The sequence below is a fragment of the Cetorhinus maximus genome, chromosome 4, assembly GCF_964194155.1.
Source record: "Cetorhinus maximus chromosome 4, sCetMax3.hap1.1, whole genome shotgun sequence".
NCBI lineage: Eukaryota > Metazoa > Chordata > Chondrichthyes > Lamniformes > Cetorhinidae > Cetorhinus > Cetorhinus maximus.
This window is the reverse complement of record NC_135882.1, coordinates 51,079,739-51,101,087: the sequence shown is the minus strand read 5'-3', so window position 1 is coordinate 51,101,087 and position 21,349 is coordinate 51,079,739. Positions and strand designations below refer to the sequence as shown.

Sequence of the window (21,349 nt, the reverse complement as noted above, 5' to 3'; positions counted from 1 at the left end):
CTGCCATCTAGAAGGACAAGGGTAGCAGATGAATAGGAACACCACCACATGGAAGTTCCCCTCCAAGCCACACACCATCCTGACTTGCAAACATATTACCATCCTTTCACTGTCACTGGGTCAAAATCCTGGAACTCCCTTGCAGCATTGTGGGTGTAGCTACACCACATGGACTGCAGAGGTTCAAGAAGGCAGCTCACCACCACCTTCTCATGGGCAATCAGGGAAGGGCAATAAGTGTTGGCCTACCCAGCGACACCAACATCCCATGAATCAATTAAAAAGAAACACATTAAAAAGGAGGAACAACAAAGTTAGATCTCACAGATTTACTGGACAGTTCACTCAGCATATATGGCACTAATTTCAGCCACAATGTCCTTCAAAGCTTTGAACTTCCACAGGTAGAATTTCAGCTGCTTTTCTTCAAAGGTTTAGCTACTGTTTCTCATCTGGCAGCAGCTCCCAATCATCCCAGGCTCCATATGTACAATCTTCAACAAAATGCCGTACTTCTCCAGCACCTTCTCAGCTCTGCTTATGACGGATTTGATGGCATGGATCCATCAATATTACTTTTATTTAGTTCTCCACTGACAATCCTGTGTAATGTCTGGCCAGGTCTGGCCAGTCAATTACTTTAAGTAACAGAATCAGCTGCATTTACTTCTTGTCAGTTTCTGGATTGAGCCTGCATTTTCCTCAGCCTGCCTGCACTGCACCACTGAATAATCTCAGCTCAGATGGCTCTGTGCCTTTTATCTGGTTTTCACCTGTCTCAGTTTCCCCAGAAGCCTAAAGTTTCAGTTTTCTGAGAACCTGAAGTTTCAGTTTCCCTTTAAGGTAGGATCTGACTCAACGTATACAAGCTTTAAAACTAGGGTCAGTGCACCCAACCGAACAGTCGACAAGTCATCTGTTCAGCCCTCAGCTCACACACATTCCCCCACTGGTCTCACAAATCACAGATTCCATCACACATACCTAGCACAAAGGAAGAAGGCTGTAGTTGTTGCAAACCAATCATCTAAGCACATTGATGAAGGAGTTCCTCAGAGTAGTGTCCTAGACCCGACCAATGTCAACTGCTTCATCAATGACCTTCCCTCTATCATCGGGTCAGAAATGGGGATATTTGCTGATGATTGCACACTGTTCAGTTCCATTGGTAATTCCTTGCACAATGAAGCAGTCCATGCCTGCATGCAGAAAGATTGCAACAACATCCAAACTTTGGCTGATAAATGGCAAATAACATCTGCACAATATAAGTGCTGGGCAATGACTATCTTCAACAAGAGAATCTAATCATCTCCCCTAGACATTCAACGACATTACATCAAATCACTGAAGCTTACAGCACAGGAGGCCATTAGGCTCACTGTGCCAATGCAGCTCCTTGAAAAAGTTTTCCAATTTAATCTCACACCCCTGCCTTTTCCCCACAGCCCTGCTAATTAGTCCTCTTCAAATCAAATGACCAATTGTCTTTTGAAATTTACAATGGAATATAATTCTACCACATTTTCAGGCAGTGTGTTTCAGACCCTAACAAACCTCTGTGTAAAGCAATTTCTTATTATTTCCCCTCTAGTCTTTTGTCAAATATTTTATATTTATGACTTCTGGTTACTGATCCATATGCCAGAGGAAATAGTTTCTCCCCACTTTCTCAATCCCAAATATCTTTTAGGTCTTTCCTTATCTTTCACTGCCTCAAGAAGAACAATCCCAGATTCTCCACTCTCTCCTCTTAACTGAAATAATCCTTAGTAGTCTTGTGGTTAACCTCATTTGTACCCTCTTCAGCCTTGCCATAAATACTGAAGTGTGATGCCCAGAATTGTGAACAATATTCTGGCTGAGGCTAGTCAATGATTTATAAACAAATCCCCACCATCAACATCCTGGAGCAACACCATTGACGTGAAAGTTAAGCATACCAGCCATTTAAATATGGTGATTACAAGAGAATGTCACAAGCTGTGTATGCTGTGCCAAGTGACTTTCCCCCTGACTTCACTAAGCCTTTCCAGCATTTACAATGCATAAGATGGAGTATGATGGAATGCTTGCCTGGATGGATGTAGGTCCAGCAGCAGTTAAGAAGCTCAACACCATTCTGGACAAAGCAATCCGCCTGATCAGCACCTCATCAATCACCTTAAGCATTCGCGACTGCAGTATGCATTGCAACAACTCGCCAAGGCTTCTTCGACAGCACCTCTCAGACGTGTGATTTCTATCGCCTAGGATTAGAGCAGCAGGTGCATGGGAACTCCACAAATTCAAAGTTCCTTTCCCAAGTCATACACTAGCCTGACTTCATAGAATCACAGAATTGTTAGTGTAGAAGGAGACCATTTGGCCCTCCGAATGAGCATTTCACCTCGTGCCATTCTCCTGCCTTCTCCCTGTAACCCTACATATTGTTTCTTTTCAAATAATCATCTTATTCTCTCTTGAATGCCTCAATTGAACCTTCCTTTACCACACACTCAGGCAGTGCATTCCAGACCCTAACCACTCATTGTGCAGAAATGTTTTTTTCTCATATCACTTTTGCTTCTTTTACCAATTACCTTAAATCAGTGCCCTCTGGTTCTTGATCAGGAACCAGGGGGAACAGTTTCCCCCTATCTACTCTGACCAGGCCCCTCATGTTTTTAAATATTTCTATCAAATCACCTCTCCAAGAGTCCACTTGGACAGATATCGCCATTCCTTCATCATCATTGGTCAAAATCTTTAAATTCCCCACCTAACAGTATTCTGGGGGCACCTTCACTGCACAGATGGCACTGGTTTGAGAAGGTGGCCCAGCTGTACCTACTCACTAGGGATGGGCAATAAATGCTGGCCTTGACAGTGATGCCCACATCGCGAGAATAAATAAATTTGTTTAGTGTTCACAGTGTTGCAGTGCCCACTAACAGTACATAGCTGGAATGGATACAGAAAATGATAGGAACACATCTAAATGCACTCACCATGCCCCTCCAATTGCAGTACACGTACCAGGAAGCTAGCCAGCCCAGGCAATGCCAATGTCCTACATGGAACTCCATAAGCAGCTGCTTCCCAAAGGTCTTTTTTTTGCTGACAAGGCCCATCCTCACCCAACTCTCCTCCTTTTTGTTGCCCATCCACTCCACAGCAGGCTAATCTTTTATGCCGTTCCTCCCTTTCCCTACTCACTGGTTCTGCGATTGCTTTCCATGTGCTCGATTCAAATTAAGAGTTGGTGGTGAAACAGGTTCCTTTCCTTCCTGTTGAGGTTTTAGTGTGGAAAACCAACTCACCCTCACCTCACAGCTTCTTACTCTGATGGGAGGGAAAGAGGGCAGCTCAACCTTGATACCACCACAGCCTACAATTTCACACAATCTCACTGAAACCCTTCCTCTCCAGTTGAAATGGAGTTTCTGGTATGACAGGAAGGGCGGGGGAGGCGAGAGGATAGTTTGCTGCTTTCCCCTGCCAAAATAAAAATCTTAACCACCTGAAAACTTAATGGATGAAGAAATCAGAAGTCCTCCAGAAACCGTGTTATCCTCACCAAGACTGTCCACCAGATGCAGGCAAATGGTAAGTTTGCTATTTTAACCTCCTCCTTCACAATGCTGAGGTAGTTTTCTTCCCTTTGCCCCCCTGTTCCCTTCTCCCTCTCCCCTACCCACTCCTTTTCTGTTGCAGATCTATTCGCAGATCCGCCATGAATAATACTAAGGAGGACATACAATTCCTTTAGAATTTCAGACATTGGGATTTTTCTGTCAGAGAATATAATGAAATGTTTGTTAAATGAAAGTTGCTGCATCATTTAACTTTCAGTGCATTGCAAGCTTGATTTTGTGCTGGCTGCTGTCAGGGACAATACCCAACCATTCTTACCTGGATACCACAAACAACGCCTGTTGCTATTACTTACAACAAATATGGCTGTCACTTAATCCTGAAATCACTAAACATTGTCCCTTTAGAAACCGTGCCAAATCCAGTTGAAATATGATGCGACCTTAAAAACGTCATCAAGGGCACCCTGTGTTTGCCCTTTTCTTCAGGTGTGTTCTCTCACAGGCACAATCGCTGCTTTCAAGGACATCTTGACACATTTTACCGTGTGATCGCCTTAATCAATCGCTTAGATTTTTGCTTCTCGCAATGCCCAATTAATACATTGTCTTGCTGCCCTGTCTGGGATTATAGTGTTCAAGGTATACTTTAAATAAATGGCACATCTAATTTCACTATCTATCGCCCATCTATTATAAGCAATTTGCAGGTGGGCCACCTGAGGCACAATGAGCAGGTATTGTTGCTGCACTTGGCTATATTGGATCCACAGCCCGGTGAGCTTAGCTGGACAGAGCGGGGCTGTGCTAGTCGGAGCTGCTCGAGGTCGGGCTATGTTGCTGGGCTGTGTTGGCCAGTACTGAGTTGAGCTGTGCTGGTCGGGACGTGGTTGTGCCGAGCTGGGCTGTGCTGGTCTGGACGAGGCTCTGCTGGGGCAGACTGAGCTGTGCTGGATCGGTGCTGCGGTGCCCTGGGCTGTGCTGGATCTGGGCTGTGCTGGATTGGGGCTGTGGCTTCCTGGGCTATGCGGGGCTCTGCTGGGCTGAGCTGGTCTGGCGTGGGCGGGGCTGAGCTGGTCTCAGCGGGGCTCTGCTAGGGCGGGCTGAGCTGATCTGGACTGGGCGGGGCTGCGCCTAGCTGGTCCGGTCTGGGCGGGGCTGAGCTGGTCTGGGCGGGGCTCGCTCTCCAGGATCACCATCACCTGTCCGGGATCAGTGTCACGTGGCGCTGCCGCCCACCCCCCTTCTCCTCCCCCTTTCTTCACCTGTTCACAGTCGCACGCACCATGTCGGCTCCCTCTACAAATCCCAGCATGAACTCCAATGCTGTGGTTTTCCCGGCTCCCCGGATAACCTTACCTCTTGGATCGTCGGTTCTGCAAACCTATTCTGGAGGCTTCATTTGTTTGGAGATTGTGAGTAGTCGGTAATAACCTTTACACGAGCTGATGTTTAGTGCTGGGCGGTGACGCCGTATGTTTACTCAGCGGGTAAGTCTCTCTCTCTCTTTTACCCAAAGTTGTTCGGAGGGTTGGTGTGGATTCTGGTCGCCTCATCTAATGTCCCAGTGCCTTTGACGCAAGGCTGGGTGATGTTTGTATCGGTCACCATGTTCCTGTGCTCGATCCTGTATCTGTGTGTATATCTGTGCGGACTGGCAGACCGACTGGATACCGACTGGAATTTGGTGGTAAGTAAATGTCACCGAGTAATCGTTGGGTATCCTAATACCTGGTCTAAGTAGTCAGTCCCTGACGTCGCCAATGAAGTGTAGTCAGGAGTCATCGTTAAATGTATCTGTCTGCAAACTCATGACAATTATCCACCCACTAGTTTTAACCCTATAAAGTCTAACATCCCGAAGCTTTGTAACTAAACTATCGTTTTTTCACCTTTTTTGTGAAGTAAGAAGTCATATTGTTCGACTGTTGGTGTACAGTGGTATTGCAGGGTGCCAGAGCATCTCCAAAGCGGTTTTAATTTGATTTGTTAGGGCAAGTTTCCACACCTGAAGTAAAAAATAACAACTTGGGGAATATGAAAGGACGGATTACTGACTGGGAAGTTTCTGGTTTGGATGTAACTCCTTGGTAGAGTATCAGATATTGTAGCACAAATGGGGTAATTACATTCATGTAATTTTTCTCCACACCAGTTGCTTCATTTAATTGCAGCAGGAGCACTGGTTAGAAATCTGATCTTACCTCTACACTGAGATCAACTTAATGCCTCGAGCCATCCCAGCTGAAATAGCTAACTCAAACCTGAATGGAAATTCAAATTGAAACTTTGATTTGATTTATTCTGACATCTGTGGCACTTTGGGAATTATATCTTGCTATATATTTTTTTATTCATTCGTGGGATGGGGTGCCACTGGCTTGGCCAGCATTTATTGCCCATCCCTAATTGCCCTTGTACAGAAGGCAATTGAGTCAACCACATTACTGTGGGTCTGGAGTCACATGTAGGCCGAACCAGATAAGGATGGCATATTTCTTTCCCTAAAGAACATTATTGAACCAGATGGGTTTTTACAGTAATCAACAATGGCTTTGTGGTCATCATCAGATCTTTAATTCCAGATTTTTATTGAATTCAAATTTCACCATCTGCCGTGGTGAGATTTGAACCTGAATCCCCGGAGCATTACTCTGGGTCTCTGGAATACTAATCCAATAACAATACCACTATATTCTAAAGACATCTTGCATTTATATAATACCTTTTAATGTAGTCAGATATGCCGAAATGCTTCACAGAAGTCTAATCCTAAAATATTAACACAAGGTGATATTAGGTCAGTAACTGAAAATCTATTCAGAAGTATGTTCTATGTAGAGTCTTAAAGGAAGAGAGGACTGGAGGGCTGAAAATATGCTGCCAGTGCAGATGTGGAAGTATAGTACAGGCTATAGCTGAAGGTAAGCAGAATTCTTGTGGATTGTAGGGCTGGCAGAAGCTATAGAAATAGAGAGCGACAAGACCAGGGGTCCCTCTAGGTCTGCAAACATGTATATTTTATTTGTTCATGTGATGTGGTGGTTCTTGCAAGGTCAACATTTATTGGCCATCCCTAATTGCTCTTAATAAGATGGTAGTGAGCTGCTTCCTGAATGCATTTGAATGGCTTATCTGGCCATTTCAAAAGTACAGGTAAGTGTCAACCACGTTGCTATGAATCTAGAGTCACATTTGGCCGTACTGAGTATGGAAGGCAGATTTCCATCTCTAATCTAAAGGACACTAGTGAATTGGATGGGTTTTGACAATCTGCTAGTTTCATGGTGATCATTAGCGAAACTAGCTTTTTATTTTACTTAACTAATTACTTGTTGAATTTAAATCGCCCCAGCTGCTGTGTGGGATTTGAACTTGCTACAGATCATTAGTCTAGGCCTCTGGATTGCTAGTCCAAATGTATGCTACCACACCCCCATAGCTAAATGATGCTTACTGTGGGTTTTTGGGCAAAAGAGCTTTAAATGAGCTCAAGTTTATGGCACGTGGGGGTATCAGACCCACCAGGAGACTTTGTACCTTCTAATTTATTTTTGGAGTAAGGAGGTGTTTTATTTAAGTGCACAGCAACTTAAAGGGACCAACTTGTGCATGGCTTACGTGGGGACTTTTCGGGTTGCATAGGAACATAAGAAATAGGTGCAGGATAGACCAAATAGCCCATTGAGCCTACCATTCAATATCATGGCTGATCTTCAGCTTCAACTCCACTTTCCTGCCTGCTCCCCATATCTCCTGATTCCTTGAGAGGCTGAAAATCTGTTTATCAGCCTTAAATATATTCAATGATGGTGCATCCATAACATGCTGGGGCAGACAATGCCAAAGATTCACAACCCTTTGAGTGAAGAAATCTCTCTTCTTCTCAGCCCTTAAATGGGTTGGCCCTTTTGAGACTGTGCCCCCATGTTCTAGATTCCCCAGCCAGAGGAAGCATCTCCGTATCTACTCTGCCAAGCCCCTTCATAATCTTGTATGTTTCATTGCGATCACTCATTTTTCTGAACTCCAGAGAATATAGGCTCAATTTTTCAGCCTCTCTTCATAGTACAACCTTCTCATCCCAAGAATCAATCTAGTGAACCTTCACTGTACCGTCTCCAATTCAAGTATATTCTTCAAATGCGGAGACCAAAATTGTGCACGGTATTCCAGGTGTGATCTCATCAAAGCCCTGTGATTGTAGCAAGACTTTTTTATTCATGTGCTCCATCCCCCTTGCAATAAAGGCCAACATGCCATTTATTTTCTTAATTGCTTGCTGTACCTGTGTGCTAATTTGGTTTCCTTGTACACCCAAGTCTCTCTGACCATTAGCATTTACAAGTTTCACATCCTTTTTAAAAATATTCTGCTGTACTATTCTAATGATCAAAGTGAATATCCTCACACTTCCCACATTATAGTCCATTTGTCACCTTGTTGCCTGCTCGCTTAACCTATCTATATCTCTTTGCACTCTTTGTGCCCTTCTCACAGCTTACATTCCCACCTAACTTTGTATTATCAGCAAGATTTGGTACATTATGCTTTATTAATGACTTAGATGCAAAGACAAATTGTAAACAGCTGAGGCCCCAGCACTGATCCTTGTGGCACTCCACTGGCCATGGTCTGCCAACTTAAAATATCCCATTTATCCCTATTCTCTGCTTGTCTGTTAACTAATACTCTGTGTTAATATATCAACCCCAGCTCCATGAGCCCTTGTGTATTCACCTTTTTGTGTCACATTCTTGAATGCTTTTTGGAAATCCATGTATACTATATCTACTGTTTCCCTTTAATTTTCCCTACTAGTTACGTCTTCAAAAAAAAATTCTAATCAATTTGTCAAACAGGATTTCCCTTTTGTAAAACTGTGTTGATTTGTCCTAATCATACTGTGCATTGTTAAGACTTCCTAAATTGTTTCCAGCATTTTCCTGCTGACTGTTCTTGGGGAACTAGCCTGTTGTCTTTGTCCCTCTTTCCTTGAATAGTGGTACTATATTTGCTAATTTCTGTTCCAGAATCTAAGGAATTTTGGAAAAACTGTAGCCAATGCATACAGTATCTCTAGGATGTAGACCATCAGGTCCTTGCTTTGTTGGATTTTAGTCTCTTGAGTTTCTCCATGCTTTTTCCCTTAGTTGCTTTTACCTTAATTTCTCCACTCTAGGTTATGAGGAATAGCGGGTATGTAACTTGTCTTTTACTGTGAAGACTGAACAAATATTTTGTCTGTCCTTGCCACTTCCTCATTCCCCATGATTATTTCTCCTGTCTCTACTTCCATTTACTTTAGTTACACTCTTTTCATACACTTGTAAAAGCTCTTACAAACGGTTTTTATATTCCTGGCTAGTTTACTCATTTACTTTTTCACTTTTTTATCAACATTTTAGTGGCCATTTGTGGGTTTCTAAAACACTACCAATCCTTAGACTTACTATTATTCTTTGCGACATTACTAACCTTTTTTAATCTAATACTATCCTTAACATCCTTAGTAAGCCACAGATGGATTTATGTTGCTGAGGTTTTATTATTCAATGGAATGTATTTTTGAACATTTTGAATTGTTTCTTTAAATATTCTCCAATTTTTTTTTTACTGCCATTCCTTTAAGTCAATTTTCCCAGTCCACCTTAGCCAGCTTTCCCTTTGTACCTAAGTAATTGGTTTTGTTTCAGATTCTTGTTTGGAATATGTATTTTCAAACTTAATGTGGAATTCAGTTGCATTATGATCACTCTTTCCCAGTGAATCATTTGCTATGAACCTAGTTGGTTCCATAACGTATTGCTGCAGGAAGCTGTCAAGGAAACATTCTACAAACTCATCTACCAGTCAACTTTTTTGTCAATTTGATTGGCCCAGTCAAATGAAGATTAAAGCCCCCTACATTGCCTTTGTTACTAGATCCAATAACAACTTCTTGATGCTCTGTCCAATGGTATAATTACTGTTAGGGGACCTGTAAACAACTCCTGCCAGTGTTTTCAGGCTCTTACTATTCCTAACCTCCACCCTACTGATTCTACTTCCTGATTTTCTGAGCCAAGACCTTTCTTCATTAATGTACTTATGTCATCCTTTATTGTCAGGGCAACCCCTCCTCCTTTACCATTCTGCCTGTCTTTTCGAAATGTTGTGTACCCTAGAATATTTATTTCCAAACCTTGGACACCTTGTAACCATGCGGCTAGATCTAAACCATTTATCTCTTTGTGCCACTAGTTCATCTGTCTTATTGTGGATATTCCACGCATTCAGATAAAATGACTTCAAATTTTTTTGCTGTTCCCTGCTTGGACTTTACTCTCCATGCTATGTTTAAAATCTTCGTCCCTTCCCGTCCCACGCAACTTGTTTACCCACATCGATATGGAAATTGAGGCAATAGAAAAAATCTGTGGATTACTAAATCTCCATTCACAGAACCCATCTCCCCCTCTGTTAGCTTAAAGCCATTTTTTCCCTACTCTGACCATATTTGCTGATGTACTGTTGTGTTTGTACTCTGTCCCTTCCTGTCTCACTCTGGTTACCATTACCCCTATCGCTTCCCTGCACTATTGCCTCGTCCCTTCTCTTTAACTTTCCACTTCTCCTTCCACGTGAACCCTCAACCCACCACCCCCAAACTGTCTAGTTTAAAGCCACCTGTGCAGTTATGACTCACCAGGATACCTGGCTGTACAGCTTACAGGGAACATTAGTTAAGACTGGAGGCAACAATGGCATGGATAAGCGTTGCAACAGGCAAGACAGCAATGGTAATTGAAATAGTCTGTCTTCGTGGTGGAAAAGAATGTGGGGTCAGACTTTCCGTGCAGAGAGGGAGCGCCAAGATTCAAAAGTGTATGGTTCAGCTGGAGATGGTGGTCAAGTAGGGGGATAAAGACAATGGTTTTGCTCTTTTCAGTGTTTAATTGGAGAAAATTACAGCTTAACCAAGATTGGATGTCAAAACAAGAAGTCTGAGAGGTTGAGGGGTATTGAGGTAGAGCTGGGTGGTGTCAGCATATGTGTGGAACCTGATGCTATGCCTTCAGATATCACTGAGGGAAGGATAGGTTCTTGGGGCACTCTGAGGGTAATGGTCCTGAGGCCAGGTATGAAGCAATTGCTGGAAATGAAAATCCTCTGGCTATAACTGAGTAGGTAAGAGTGGGACTAGGTCAAGGCAGCATCACTTGAGTTGAACAGAGGAGGATGGTGTTGTCAGCTATGTTAAACACTGCACTGGTTGAGAAAGTTAAGGTAGGATAGTGTCCCTTATTTGTGGCATTTCATTTGTGACTTTGAGGCTATTTTATTGTGGTAGGGACAGTAAACTAACTGGAGAGGTTCAAATGTGGAGTTGAGGAAAAATTAGGTAAAGATTTGGGAGGTGACAGCCCTCAAGGGCTTGAGAGGAAGTGAAGTTGGAGAAAGGATGGTAGTTTAAGGACAGATTTACCCAGATTAAGCTATAAGTGGCTTTAACTCTTTTTCTGTGTAACTATTGATGATCAGAATCATCCAAAGTTTGATTTAAATTGCATTTTCAGATGGTTCCCAGTGCAAGGCAATTGCCCATTGGAAGTTTGCACTTCCTGAGCAATTGCCATGCAATCCTTTCCTTGGTGGGGGAGGGGATCCCCATGCATCTTTGGGGTATCTCCCAGATACACTGCCCTAGAGCTTGGAAATAACAGCTTAATAAATTAAAATATTATGGGCAGGTTCAGAAAATAATTTAGAAAAGCTGAGTCCTGTCCTTCATATCTAGTGGACCAGAATACATGGGATTAGAAGTCATGCTGCAGTTATACAAAGCCCTGTTTTTTATGTATATTCGCTCATAGGATATGGGTGTCACTGGCTAGGCCAGCATTTGTTGCCCATCTCTAATTGCCCTTGAGAGGATGGTGGTGAGCTGCATTCTTGAACTGCTGCACTCGCTATGGCGAAGGTGCGCCCACAGTGCTGTTAGGGTGGATTTCCAGGATTTTGACCCAGCAGCAGTGAAAGAATGGTGATATATTTTCAAGTCCATAATAAGACCATAAGACATAGGAGCAAAAATTAGGCCATTCGGCCCATCGAGTCTGCTCCACCATTCAATCATGGCTGATAAGTTTCTCAACCCCATTCTCCCACCTTCTCCCCGTTATTTTTGATCCCCTTACCAATCAAGAACCTGTCTATCTCGGTCTTAAATACACTCAATGACCTGGCCTCCACAGCCTTCTGTGGCAATGAATTCCATAGATTCACCACTGTCTCTGGCTAAAGAAGTTTCTCCTCATCTCTGTTCTAAAAGGTCTTCCCTTTACTCTGAGGCTGTGCCCTCGGGTCCTAGTCTCTCCTACTAATGGAAACACCTTCCCCACGTCCACTCTATCCAGGCCTTTCAGTATTCTGTAAGTTTCAATCAGATCCCCCCTCATCCTACTAAACTCCATTGAGTATAGACCCGGAGTCCTCAAACGTTCCTCATATGTTGAGCCTTTCATTCCTGGGATCGTTCTCGTGAACCTCCTCTGGACCCTCTCCAGGGCCAGAACATCCTTCCTGAGATACGGGGCCCAAAATTGCTCACAATATTCTAAATGTGGTCTGACCAGAGCCTTATAAAGCCTCAGCAGCACATCCCTGCTTTTATATTCTAGTCCCCTCGAAATAAATGCCAACATTGCATTTGCCTTCCTAACTACCGACTCAACCTGCAAGTTAACCTTAAGAGAATCCTGGACTAGGACTCCCAAGTCCCTTTGCACTCCAGATTTCTGAATTCTCTCCCCATTTAGAAAATAGTCTATGCCTCTATTCTTCCTACCAAAGTGCATGACCTCACACTTCCCCACATTGTATTCCATCTGCCACTTCTTTGCCCATTCTCCTAACCTGTCCAAATCCTTCTGCAGCCTCCCCACCTCCTCAATACTACCTGTCCCTCCACCTATCTTTGTATCATCTGCAAACTTAGCTCTCGGTTCCTTCATCTAGATCATTAATGTATAAAGTGAAAAGTTGTCCCAACACTGACCCCTGCAAAACTCCACTAGTCACCGGCCGCCATCCTGAGAAGGACCCTCTTATACCCACTCTCTGCCTCCTGCCAGACAGCCAATCTTCTACCCATGCTAGTACCTTGCCTCTAACACCATGGGCTCTGTTCTTACTGAACAGCCTCCTGTGCGGCACCTTGTCAAAGGCCTTCTGGAAGTCCAAGTAGATAACATCCATTGGATCTCCTTTGTCTAACCTACTCGTTACCACATCAAAGAATTCTAACAGATTTGTCAGGCATGACCTCCCCTTGATGAAACCATGCTGACTTTGCCCTATTTGACGATGCACTTCCAAGTATTCTGAAATCTCACCCTTAATAATGGACTCTCAAATCTTACCAATGACCGAGGTCAGGCTAATCGGCCTGTAATTTCCCGTCTTTTGCCTCACTCCCTTCTTAAACAGGGGGGTTACATTAGCGATTTTCCAGTCCTCTGGGACCCTCCCTGGCTCAAGTGATTCCTGAAAGATCACCACTAACGCCTCCACTATCTCTTCAGCTATCTCCTTCAGGACTCTGAGGTGTAATCCATCTGGACCAGGTGATTTATCCACCTTCAGACCTTGCAGTTTTCCTAGCACCTTCTCCTTGGTAATGGCCACCATACTCACTTCTGCCCCCCCGACTCTCTTGAACTTTGGGGATGTTACTCGTGTCTTCCACCGTGAAGACTGACGCAAAGTACCTATTCAGTTCCTCCGCCATTTCTTTGTTCCCCACTACTACTTCTCCAGCGGCCCAATGTCCACTTTTGCCTCTCTCTTACCCTTTATATATCTAAAAAAAACTCTTGCAATCACCTTTTATATTGCTGGCTAGTTTACCCTCGTATTTAATCTTCTCCCTCCTTATTTCTTTTATAGTTGTCCTCTGTTGGTCTTTGTAGGCTTCACAATCCCCTGGTTTCCCACTGCTCTTCGCCGCATTGTATGCTTTCTCTTTAGCTTTTATGCTGTCTCTGACTTCCCTTGTCAGCCATGGTTGCCTCGTCCTCCCTTTAGTATGCTGCTTCTTCCTAGGGATTAATTTTTGCTGTGTCTCCCAAATTACTCCCAGAAACTCCTGCCATTGTTGTTCCACTGTCTTTCCTGCTAGGCTCATCTCCCAGTCAATTCTGGCCAGCTCCTCCTTCATGCCTCTGTAGTTGCCTTTATTCAACTGTAATACCGTTACATCTGATTCCAGCTTTTTCCTCTCAAATTGCAGGGTAAATTCTATCAAATTATGGTCACTTCCTCCTAAGGGTTCCTTCACCTTAAGCTCCCTTATCAAATCTGCCTCATTACACATCACTAAATCTAGAATTGCCTGTTCCCTAGTGGGCTCCACCACAAGCTGCTCCAAAAAGCCATCTCGTAGACATTCCACAAATTCCTTTTCTTGGGATCCACTACCAACCTGATTTTCCCAGTCTACCTGCATATTGAAATCCCCCATGATCACTGTAACCTTGCCTTTCTTACACGCCTTTTCTATCTCCTGGTGTATCTTGTGCCCCACATCCTGACTACTGTTCGGAGGCCTATACATAACTCCCATTATGGTTTTTTTACCTTTGCGATTCCTTAACTCTACTCACACAGATTCTACATCATCTGACCCTATGTCATTTCTTGCTATCGATTTAATTTCATGATGGTGAGATGCTTGGAGGGGAACTTCCAGGTGGTGGGTGTTCCCATGTATCAGCTGCCCTTGTCCTTGTAGATGGTAGCAGTTGTGGATTTGGAAGGTGCTGTCTAAGGAGGCTTGGTGAGTTTCTGTCATGCATCTTGTAGATGCTGTACACTGCTGACACTGTGCGTTGGTGGTGGAGGATGTGAATATTTGTGGAAAGGGCACCAATCAAGCGGGCTGCTTTGTTCTAGATAGTGTCAAGCTGCTTGAATGTTGTTGGAGCTGCACTGATCCAGGCAAGTAGAGAGTATTCCATCACACTCCTGACTTGTGCCTTGTGGACGGTGGACAGGCTTTTGGGGAGTCAGGGGGTGAGTTACTTGCTGCAGGATTCCTAGCCTCTGGCTTGCTCTTATAGCCACAGTATTTATGTGACTAGTCCAGTGCAGCTTCTGGTCAATGGTAACCCTCAGGATGTTGATAGTGGGTGATTCAGTGATGGTAATGCCATTGAATGTCATGGGGTGATGGTTAGGTGTTCTCTTGTTGGAGATGGTCATTGCCTGGCACTTGTATGGCACTAATGTTACTTGCTATTTGTCAACCCAAGCCTGGATGTTGTACAGGTCTTGCTGCATCTGGATATGGACTACTTCAGTATGTGAGGAGTCGTGAATGGTGCTGGACATTGTGCAATCATCAGCGAGCATCCCCAGTTCTGACCTTATGATGGAAGGAAGGTCATTGATGGAGCAGCTGAAGATGGTTGGTCCTAAGACACTATCCTGAGGAACTCCTGTAGTGATGTCATGGAACTGAGGTGTTTGACCTCCAACAACCACACCATCTTCCTTTGTGCTAGGTATCACTCCAACCAGCGGAGAGTTTTCCCCTTGATTCCCATTGACTCCAGTTTTGCTAGGGCTCCCTGATACCTGATGTCAAGGGCAGTGGCTCTTGCCTCAACTCTGGAGTTCAGCTCTTTTGTCCATGTTTGAACCAAAGCTGTAATGGAGCTGAGTGGCCCTGGTGGAACCCAAACTGGGCGTCAGTGAGCAGGTTATTGCTAAGCAAGTGCCGCTTGATAGCACTTTTGATGACCCCTTCATCACTTTACTGATGATTGAGAATTGACTAATGGGGCGGTAATTGACTGGGCTGGATTTGTCCTGCTTATTGTGTTTAGGAAATATCTGGGCAATTTTCCATAAGGAGGCAGCTAAGGGTGCCTTGGTGGACTCTTTTGAGAATACTGTGGCACAGTGGGCATCTGATTTACCCAAGAGGGTGTCAAGCCTGGGATGATGGCAGCAGGGTAGGAAGATAGAGCAATAGCAAAGGATTGGGTTAGGAATTGTACCAGAGATGGGAGAAATGAAAAGAGGCATGACTGGGTAATGGTACAGCACAGTGAGGAGAATGTCAGAGGGTTGAAGGGAAGTGAAAGAAAAAAGGAGATAAAAGTTAGAACCTCAATTTTTCACTATTTGTTAACAACCTGGATTGAGAGAGAGAGACACACCCAAGTTTTTCAATGATGTAATGATAGGGGACATTGTATGCAGTGTAGATGGAGCATGAAATTGAGATACTAATAGATTAAGTGACTGGGCAAAACAGTGCCTAAAGGATTTCAGAGATATGTGAGGATGTCTCGCATGTTTGGACCTAAGACTTAGATTTGCAGCAGCAAAAATCCACATTAATGGGCAGGGAAATTCAGGTTTCAAGGGCATGGCAAAGAAGCTTAGGTTAGAAATGTCCTGGTTATAAACAGAATATGGAGGGAGACAAAGAAAGAGACCAAAGTTAAAATCAGCTGCTGTGGTTGATGACGTTGACTTGTTCCAAGCTGACTCTGTTGCCTACATCAACAGCCTAATGTCTAGTTTGGACACTGGTTTGGAGAACAAGTGAGCCCAGGAGCTGTTTGGGAGGCAGAGTATTTTAAGACCGGTTCATTTATCTCCTATAAAATTTATTTTAACTTTTAGACAATTGAGTTTAGCATAAGGTGAGCTTTATAAATATTGATCTGATACTCAGACATGGATTAGGAAAGTTTGTGCAACTTTAAAAGTAACACAAGCTTACTTCTCCACCTGGAAATTGCTGGAATCTTGACACTGCCTAATTATGGCCCAGTACCTCCCCAATCTCATTAGAATTAATTTGATAAAATGGGAAATCAGCAAAATTAAGGGTGCAAGGAAATGCCAAACCTATCTTTTGAGCTAAAAAAAAATAAGCTCTGTCTCATTTAAGCTCATGCATGCACATAACGTGCAGTATGTTTAGGAAGCTGCACTTGGGAAGGTTTTTTGAGTTTTTTTGACTTGCACTTGGAGCATAAAAATGCATTAAATGAATGAGAAAATGCAGAACAGGTATTTGAAGCTAATATTTCTCTTTGCGAAAACACTGATTTGTAAATAAAATTCAAGAAAAATTGCAGCTTTCCTGTTGTGCCTGGGTCCATTTGAGGTTCACCATCCCCTAACTAGTATAACTGGAGGACTTGAGAGTCTGGTGTGGCCAGGTTTTGGACAGAGATTTCTTTGGCTAGAGGGTTTGATGGACATCTGTAAAAGACCAAGACCATTTGGGCAAATTGTAATACTATGTTGCATGTAATTCACTTTCTCCCAAAATTTCGTAATCTATTAAACCATGCATTTTGTTTGCTCCCAAATCACTGCTGTATTTCTGTGTAAATGCAAAGGAAACTCCAGTCCTAGCTCATTTCCAGTACCTCAACAAAGGGGTTGTTCCTAATGACTGTTAACAAGCTATTCTACACACTAGGGGAGGAGACCAAATCCCTCAATCTTTTCCATAGCCCCGCATGTTCACTTTACAGTGGCGGTCAGTCTGATCAAGGGTCTGATGCTTCCCTCTTTCTTAGTAGCAAGCCAACCACTTGAAGTAACTCTGTTGCACCTTTGGCTCAGGCTACCAATTTTGCTAAATCCAATGTGGATCCTGGCCTCTCTGACACAGTGTTTTTGTTTTCATTTTTACTTATCTAGGAGCCTACAGTGGCAAAGGGAGACCTAACATAAATAGGAGCAGGGGTAGACAATGTGGTCCCTTGCATCTGCTCCATTGTTCGACAAGGTTGCAGCTGATGTTCTACATCAACCCCACTTTCCCCATTTTCTTTGATTCCCTTAGTGCCCTAAAATCTATTGATCTGGGTGTTGAATATACTCAATGAGCATCCCCAGCTCTCTCGAGTAGCATATGCCAAAGATTCCCCACCCTAGGAGTGAAAAAAAACTTGTTGGCTCAGTCCGAAATGGCCAACACCTTATTCAGAGGCCATGGACCCCTAGTTCTAGATGCAAGGAGAAAACTAATATTCAGAAGTGAGAGAATGCTGGTTGCCCTCTTTAGTTTCAGTTCTATGGTGTCATCATGAAAGTTTCATGATCCAGCAGGGAAGTGTCCCTTATTAAATAGCAATGGATATTCAAAATCAGTTGGTTTATTACAAAAGTACAACCTTTTGACCCCTTCAGCTGATTCAATTCATACCCTTAATGCACGTGTTTTACCCATACACATTAACTTGATTTCAATATGAAATTTCTGTCCTCATTTACAATGGCACTTATCTGTAGTGTTGCAAAATCTCATGTCAAATTTAAAACGAGATCTGCCAACAGGATGCTGGTTTGTATTGCTGCCGTCTTGGACCTAATCTAAAATGATTTGGTACTGTTGAAGATGAATCTTTTCCGAACATTGGTATCTGGAATAAGCATTTGTGCATCCAACAATTCAGTTTGTACCAGATGGGAGAAATAAAAAGATAAACCTGCAGCCAGTTTTAAAAGATTGCTCTGAAGTGTGAAATCTTTTCTTATGTTCTTTGCTGAAAAAAAATCAGTTAGTGGAAATCTTACTGAATTGCCTCCATCCTGTGTTGAATAAAATCAATCAGTTGCATCAGTTGCCATAAAGCCTGTGGTTTTGAGAAGGTATGTTTCTCTTATGGTAAAGCCCCCGCCCCCCCCCCCCACCCCATCCACCACCATTTTGCTTGAAATTTAATTATGGTACACTGAAGACTTGCATTCCCTTGCTTCATTGATTAATAATGATAAAATGGAGATCATTATAAAAGTGTAATTGTGCTAAAGTTACACACACAATCAAATTTTGTCCATACTCACCACATTTGTGGTCCCTCCTAAGCAATGGTTTATATTGTGCAGCATTATTGGAACACTGTCAAAAAAGCACTGAAGGATGAACTAGAGGTCATATCTTGTGATATCTGATGTACAGGTGAGTAAGGAGCAGGTTGGCAACTTGCTGTGACCCCCAACAATGCTGCACAATATAAATCACTGCTTAGAGACACCAAATGTGGTGAATATGGACAAAAAGCACAGTTTGGTTACGTATGTATCTTTGGTGTAATTACACTTGTATAATTTTTTTTAAAAAAACAGACTTCAATCACCATAAGTAGCTGAACAATAACACTAGGTTTGATTCTTGGCTTGTGCAGAATTGTTGATCACATTGAGGACAATTGGTATACAATGGCATCAGCAGTCCTGGGTTAGGGACGGAAAGAAATTAACTTGTGTTCTTCTTGCTGCTATTCAATGACCCCTGCAGGAAAGTACACATATGAGCATTGGTTGAGGACAGCATCACACTTAGTGGTTGAGTACATGTGAATAATGGACACTTAGGTGAAGTACTGAATGATGTCTGAAGTATTAACATAGTGAGGAGTGACTTAAGGAGAGGTGGCATGTAAGAAAGATTTGAGGCTAATAGTTCAAAAAAGGTTGATTTAGAGAAAATAAATTAGTTCATTTAGATGGACATGATGTACTGTAATGATTTTATTCTGTTACGGTGCAGAGAGAAGAGAATGTGAAATAAATAAGCTCAAACAGGAAAAGGCTTGAAAGCAGAAGAACAAACTTGAAGTGTAAAGTTAAGCAAAAAATGAAGTAGCTTTCAGGCTTTCATTTTCCACTGGGCTTTAGTTTGTAGCTGTGGTTCAGTGTAATTAGCTTGTTAGTTAAGATTTACCTTGGGCTAAATACTGTACATTGTTCTAATCAGTGTGCTGCACCTAGAGTGTAAAGGTAACAGTGGTATCATAGAATCATACAGCACAGAAGGAGGCCATTCGGTCAATGGCTCTTGAAAGAGCTAGTCAATTCGCCCCATTCCATTCCTCTTATCCCATAGCCCCTATATATTCCCCCGTGCAAAGGTATATTTGTTATTTTGTGAATTGTGGGTATTATGTTGTGTGGTTGCACACACACTTTTGATAATTTGTAAAATTGACCTTGACTCCTAACCACTTCAAATTGCTCACAAGGTTATGCATGATTTTATATGCAGTTATTTTAATTGCACAACTTCAAGCAGATAAAAGCAAAGTTAATTTTGTCCCACTTTAATTGATCAAGTATTAGTTATACCCTGTACTATGATGGTGCTATGGCCCAGTGAATGGTAAATGCTGAGCTGTTCAAATCCCAGAGGGAAACTTGAAACAACTGCCACAACTATTTTACAATTTGTATTTATTTTGAGATGCGTGACTTGAATTCAGTAGTAATAATACCACTGAGCCTTAGATTTCTTTTAAAATTAAATTAAACCTTTATTATGTTTAATAAATTAGGCAACAGTAAGACACAGATTTTAAAAGACCCAGGCAAAGTAACACGATGCCCTGAACAGTCAAATTCAAAGTGAGTTTTTCTCCGCTTCAGTTCCTTATAGACAAGCTTGAGGCTTAGATGCTGGAGGCTTTTCACACTTTTTAGGTCTTAAAATGCCTTCCCTTGCACGCAGCCTTCTCTCCTTTACACACGTTTTCCCTTTTTGAATGCAAATTCCCATTGTTTCACTATCTTTTTGGACTTTATCTCTCTCATAACAAAAATCTATCATAGTACCAATTTTACCAGTAATCTTTGGAAAAAGTAAACACACTGTTTCTTAACTTCTCCTGGCTGGGTGAAACATTTCGCCCCCCTCTTTTGAATTCAAGCTGCTCTGTTTTATTTTAAAATACAAATGTTTCCTTTACACCTCATATATTCTAAAACTTCACCCACGCTTACCTATTTAGCATTTCAAACCTAGCTTCTCCTCTTACTTCAAAGTCTTCAGATCAATTGCCTCTAATTCAATTAAGTCCCAGGCGTGCGCACAGACCCCACTGTTACTCTACAATAAATTACAATAATTTTCATAATGTTATTTGTATCTTCCTGACAGATTGGGAGAATGTTTATCCAGCTTTACAGTTTGCTTTGTAATTCCAGCATTCTTTTAAGATTAGAAAAGCTAGCTTTTGCCAAGCTATTGACACATTACTGATCCAAGAAACAAATCTTAACTTTTTAACACTTGGTGACTATTTTTAAATTGAGGAATTTCTGCTGGTTGCACAATTGTGGATTTAATACATCAAGTTCCTTTTATTTAAGGAAACAATAGCATGGAATAGATATGATTTTAACCCTCCAGTGTGTTCTTAAATGTACCTTGCCATTCCTATTCTGTTTGTGTGTTTGTAATAAGTATGACAGCTAATAATCGTAAATTTCAATTTCAGCTGAACTTGCGCACAGCACAAGTATGAGCATGTTACAGATAGGATGTTGTACATTGTTCTTCCATAAATAAATGCCCGAGAAAAGAACTCGTATGGGGCATAGCTAAAATCCCTTGATTTTTATATTTGGCATCCCAAGTACAGTGTTAATTGTAGGACCCGTTTAATTATTAATCACTTAATCATTTGCCAAGCAACCCCTCTGTCCCTGAAAATATGATTATGCAGGTATGGAGTCCCATTCTTCAGAACGCAAAGATATTTAATTTTTAAAAACCTATTTTTATCTCTCTCTCAATCCAATCTTTCTTTCCCTGTCTTCATTTTCCCCTGGCTAAAGAATCTAGGATATGGGGGCACAGTCTCAGGGTAAGGAGCAGATCATGTAAGATTAAGATGAGGAAAATATCCTGCACTTGGAAAGTATTGTGAATCTTTGGAATTCTCTATCCCAGAGAATTGTGGACGTTCCATTGCTGAATA

General features: G+C 42.3%; 1 protein-coding gene across 1 annotated transcript in view; it reads left to right on the top strand.

The window, feature by feature from the left end:
• The first annotated feature begins 4,807 nt into the window (after positions 1-4,807).
• mal2 (mal, T cell differentiation protein 2) overlaps positions 4,808-21,349 on the top strand; it is a 56,413-nt gene continuing 39,871 nt past the window's right edge. Inside the window, exons 1-2 of the mRNA XM_078540153.1 lie at positions 4,808-4,990; positions 5,095-5,265. Of these exons, the coding sequence (XP_078396279.1) occupies positions 4,862-4,990; positions 5,095-5,265 (300 nt within the window). The 5' untranslated portion in view covers positions 4,808-4,861. The remainder of the gene's footprint in view (positions 4,991-5,094; positions 5,266-21,349) is intronic.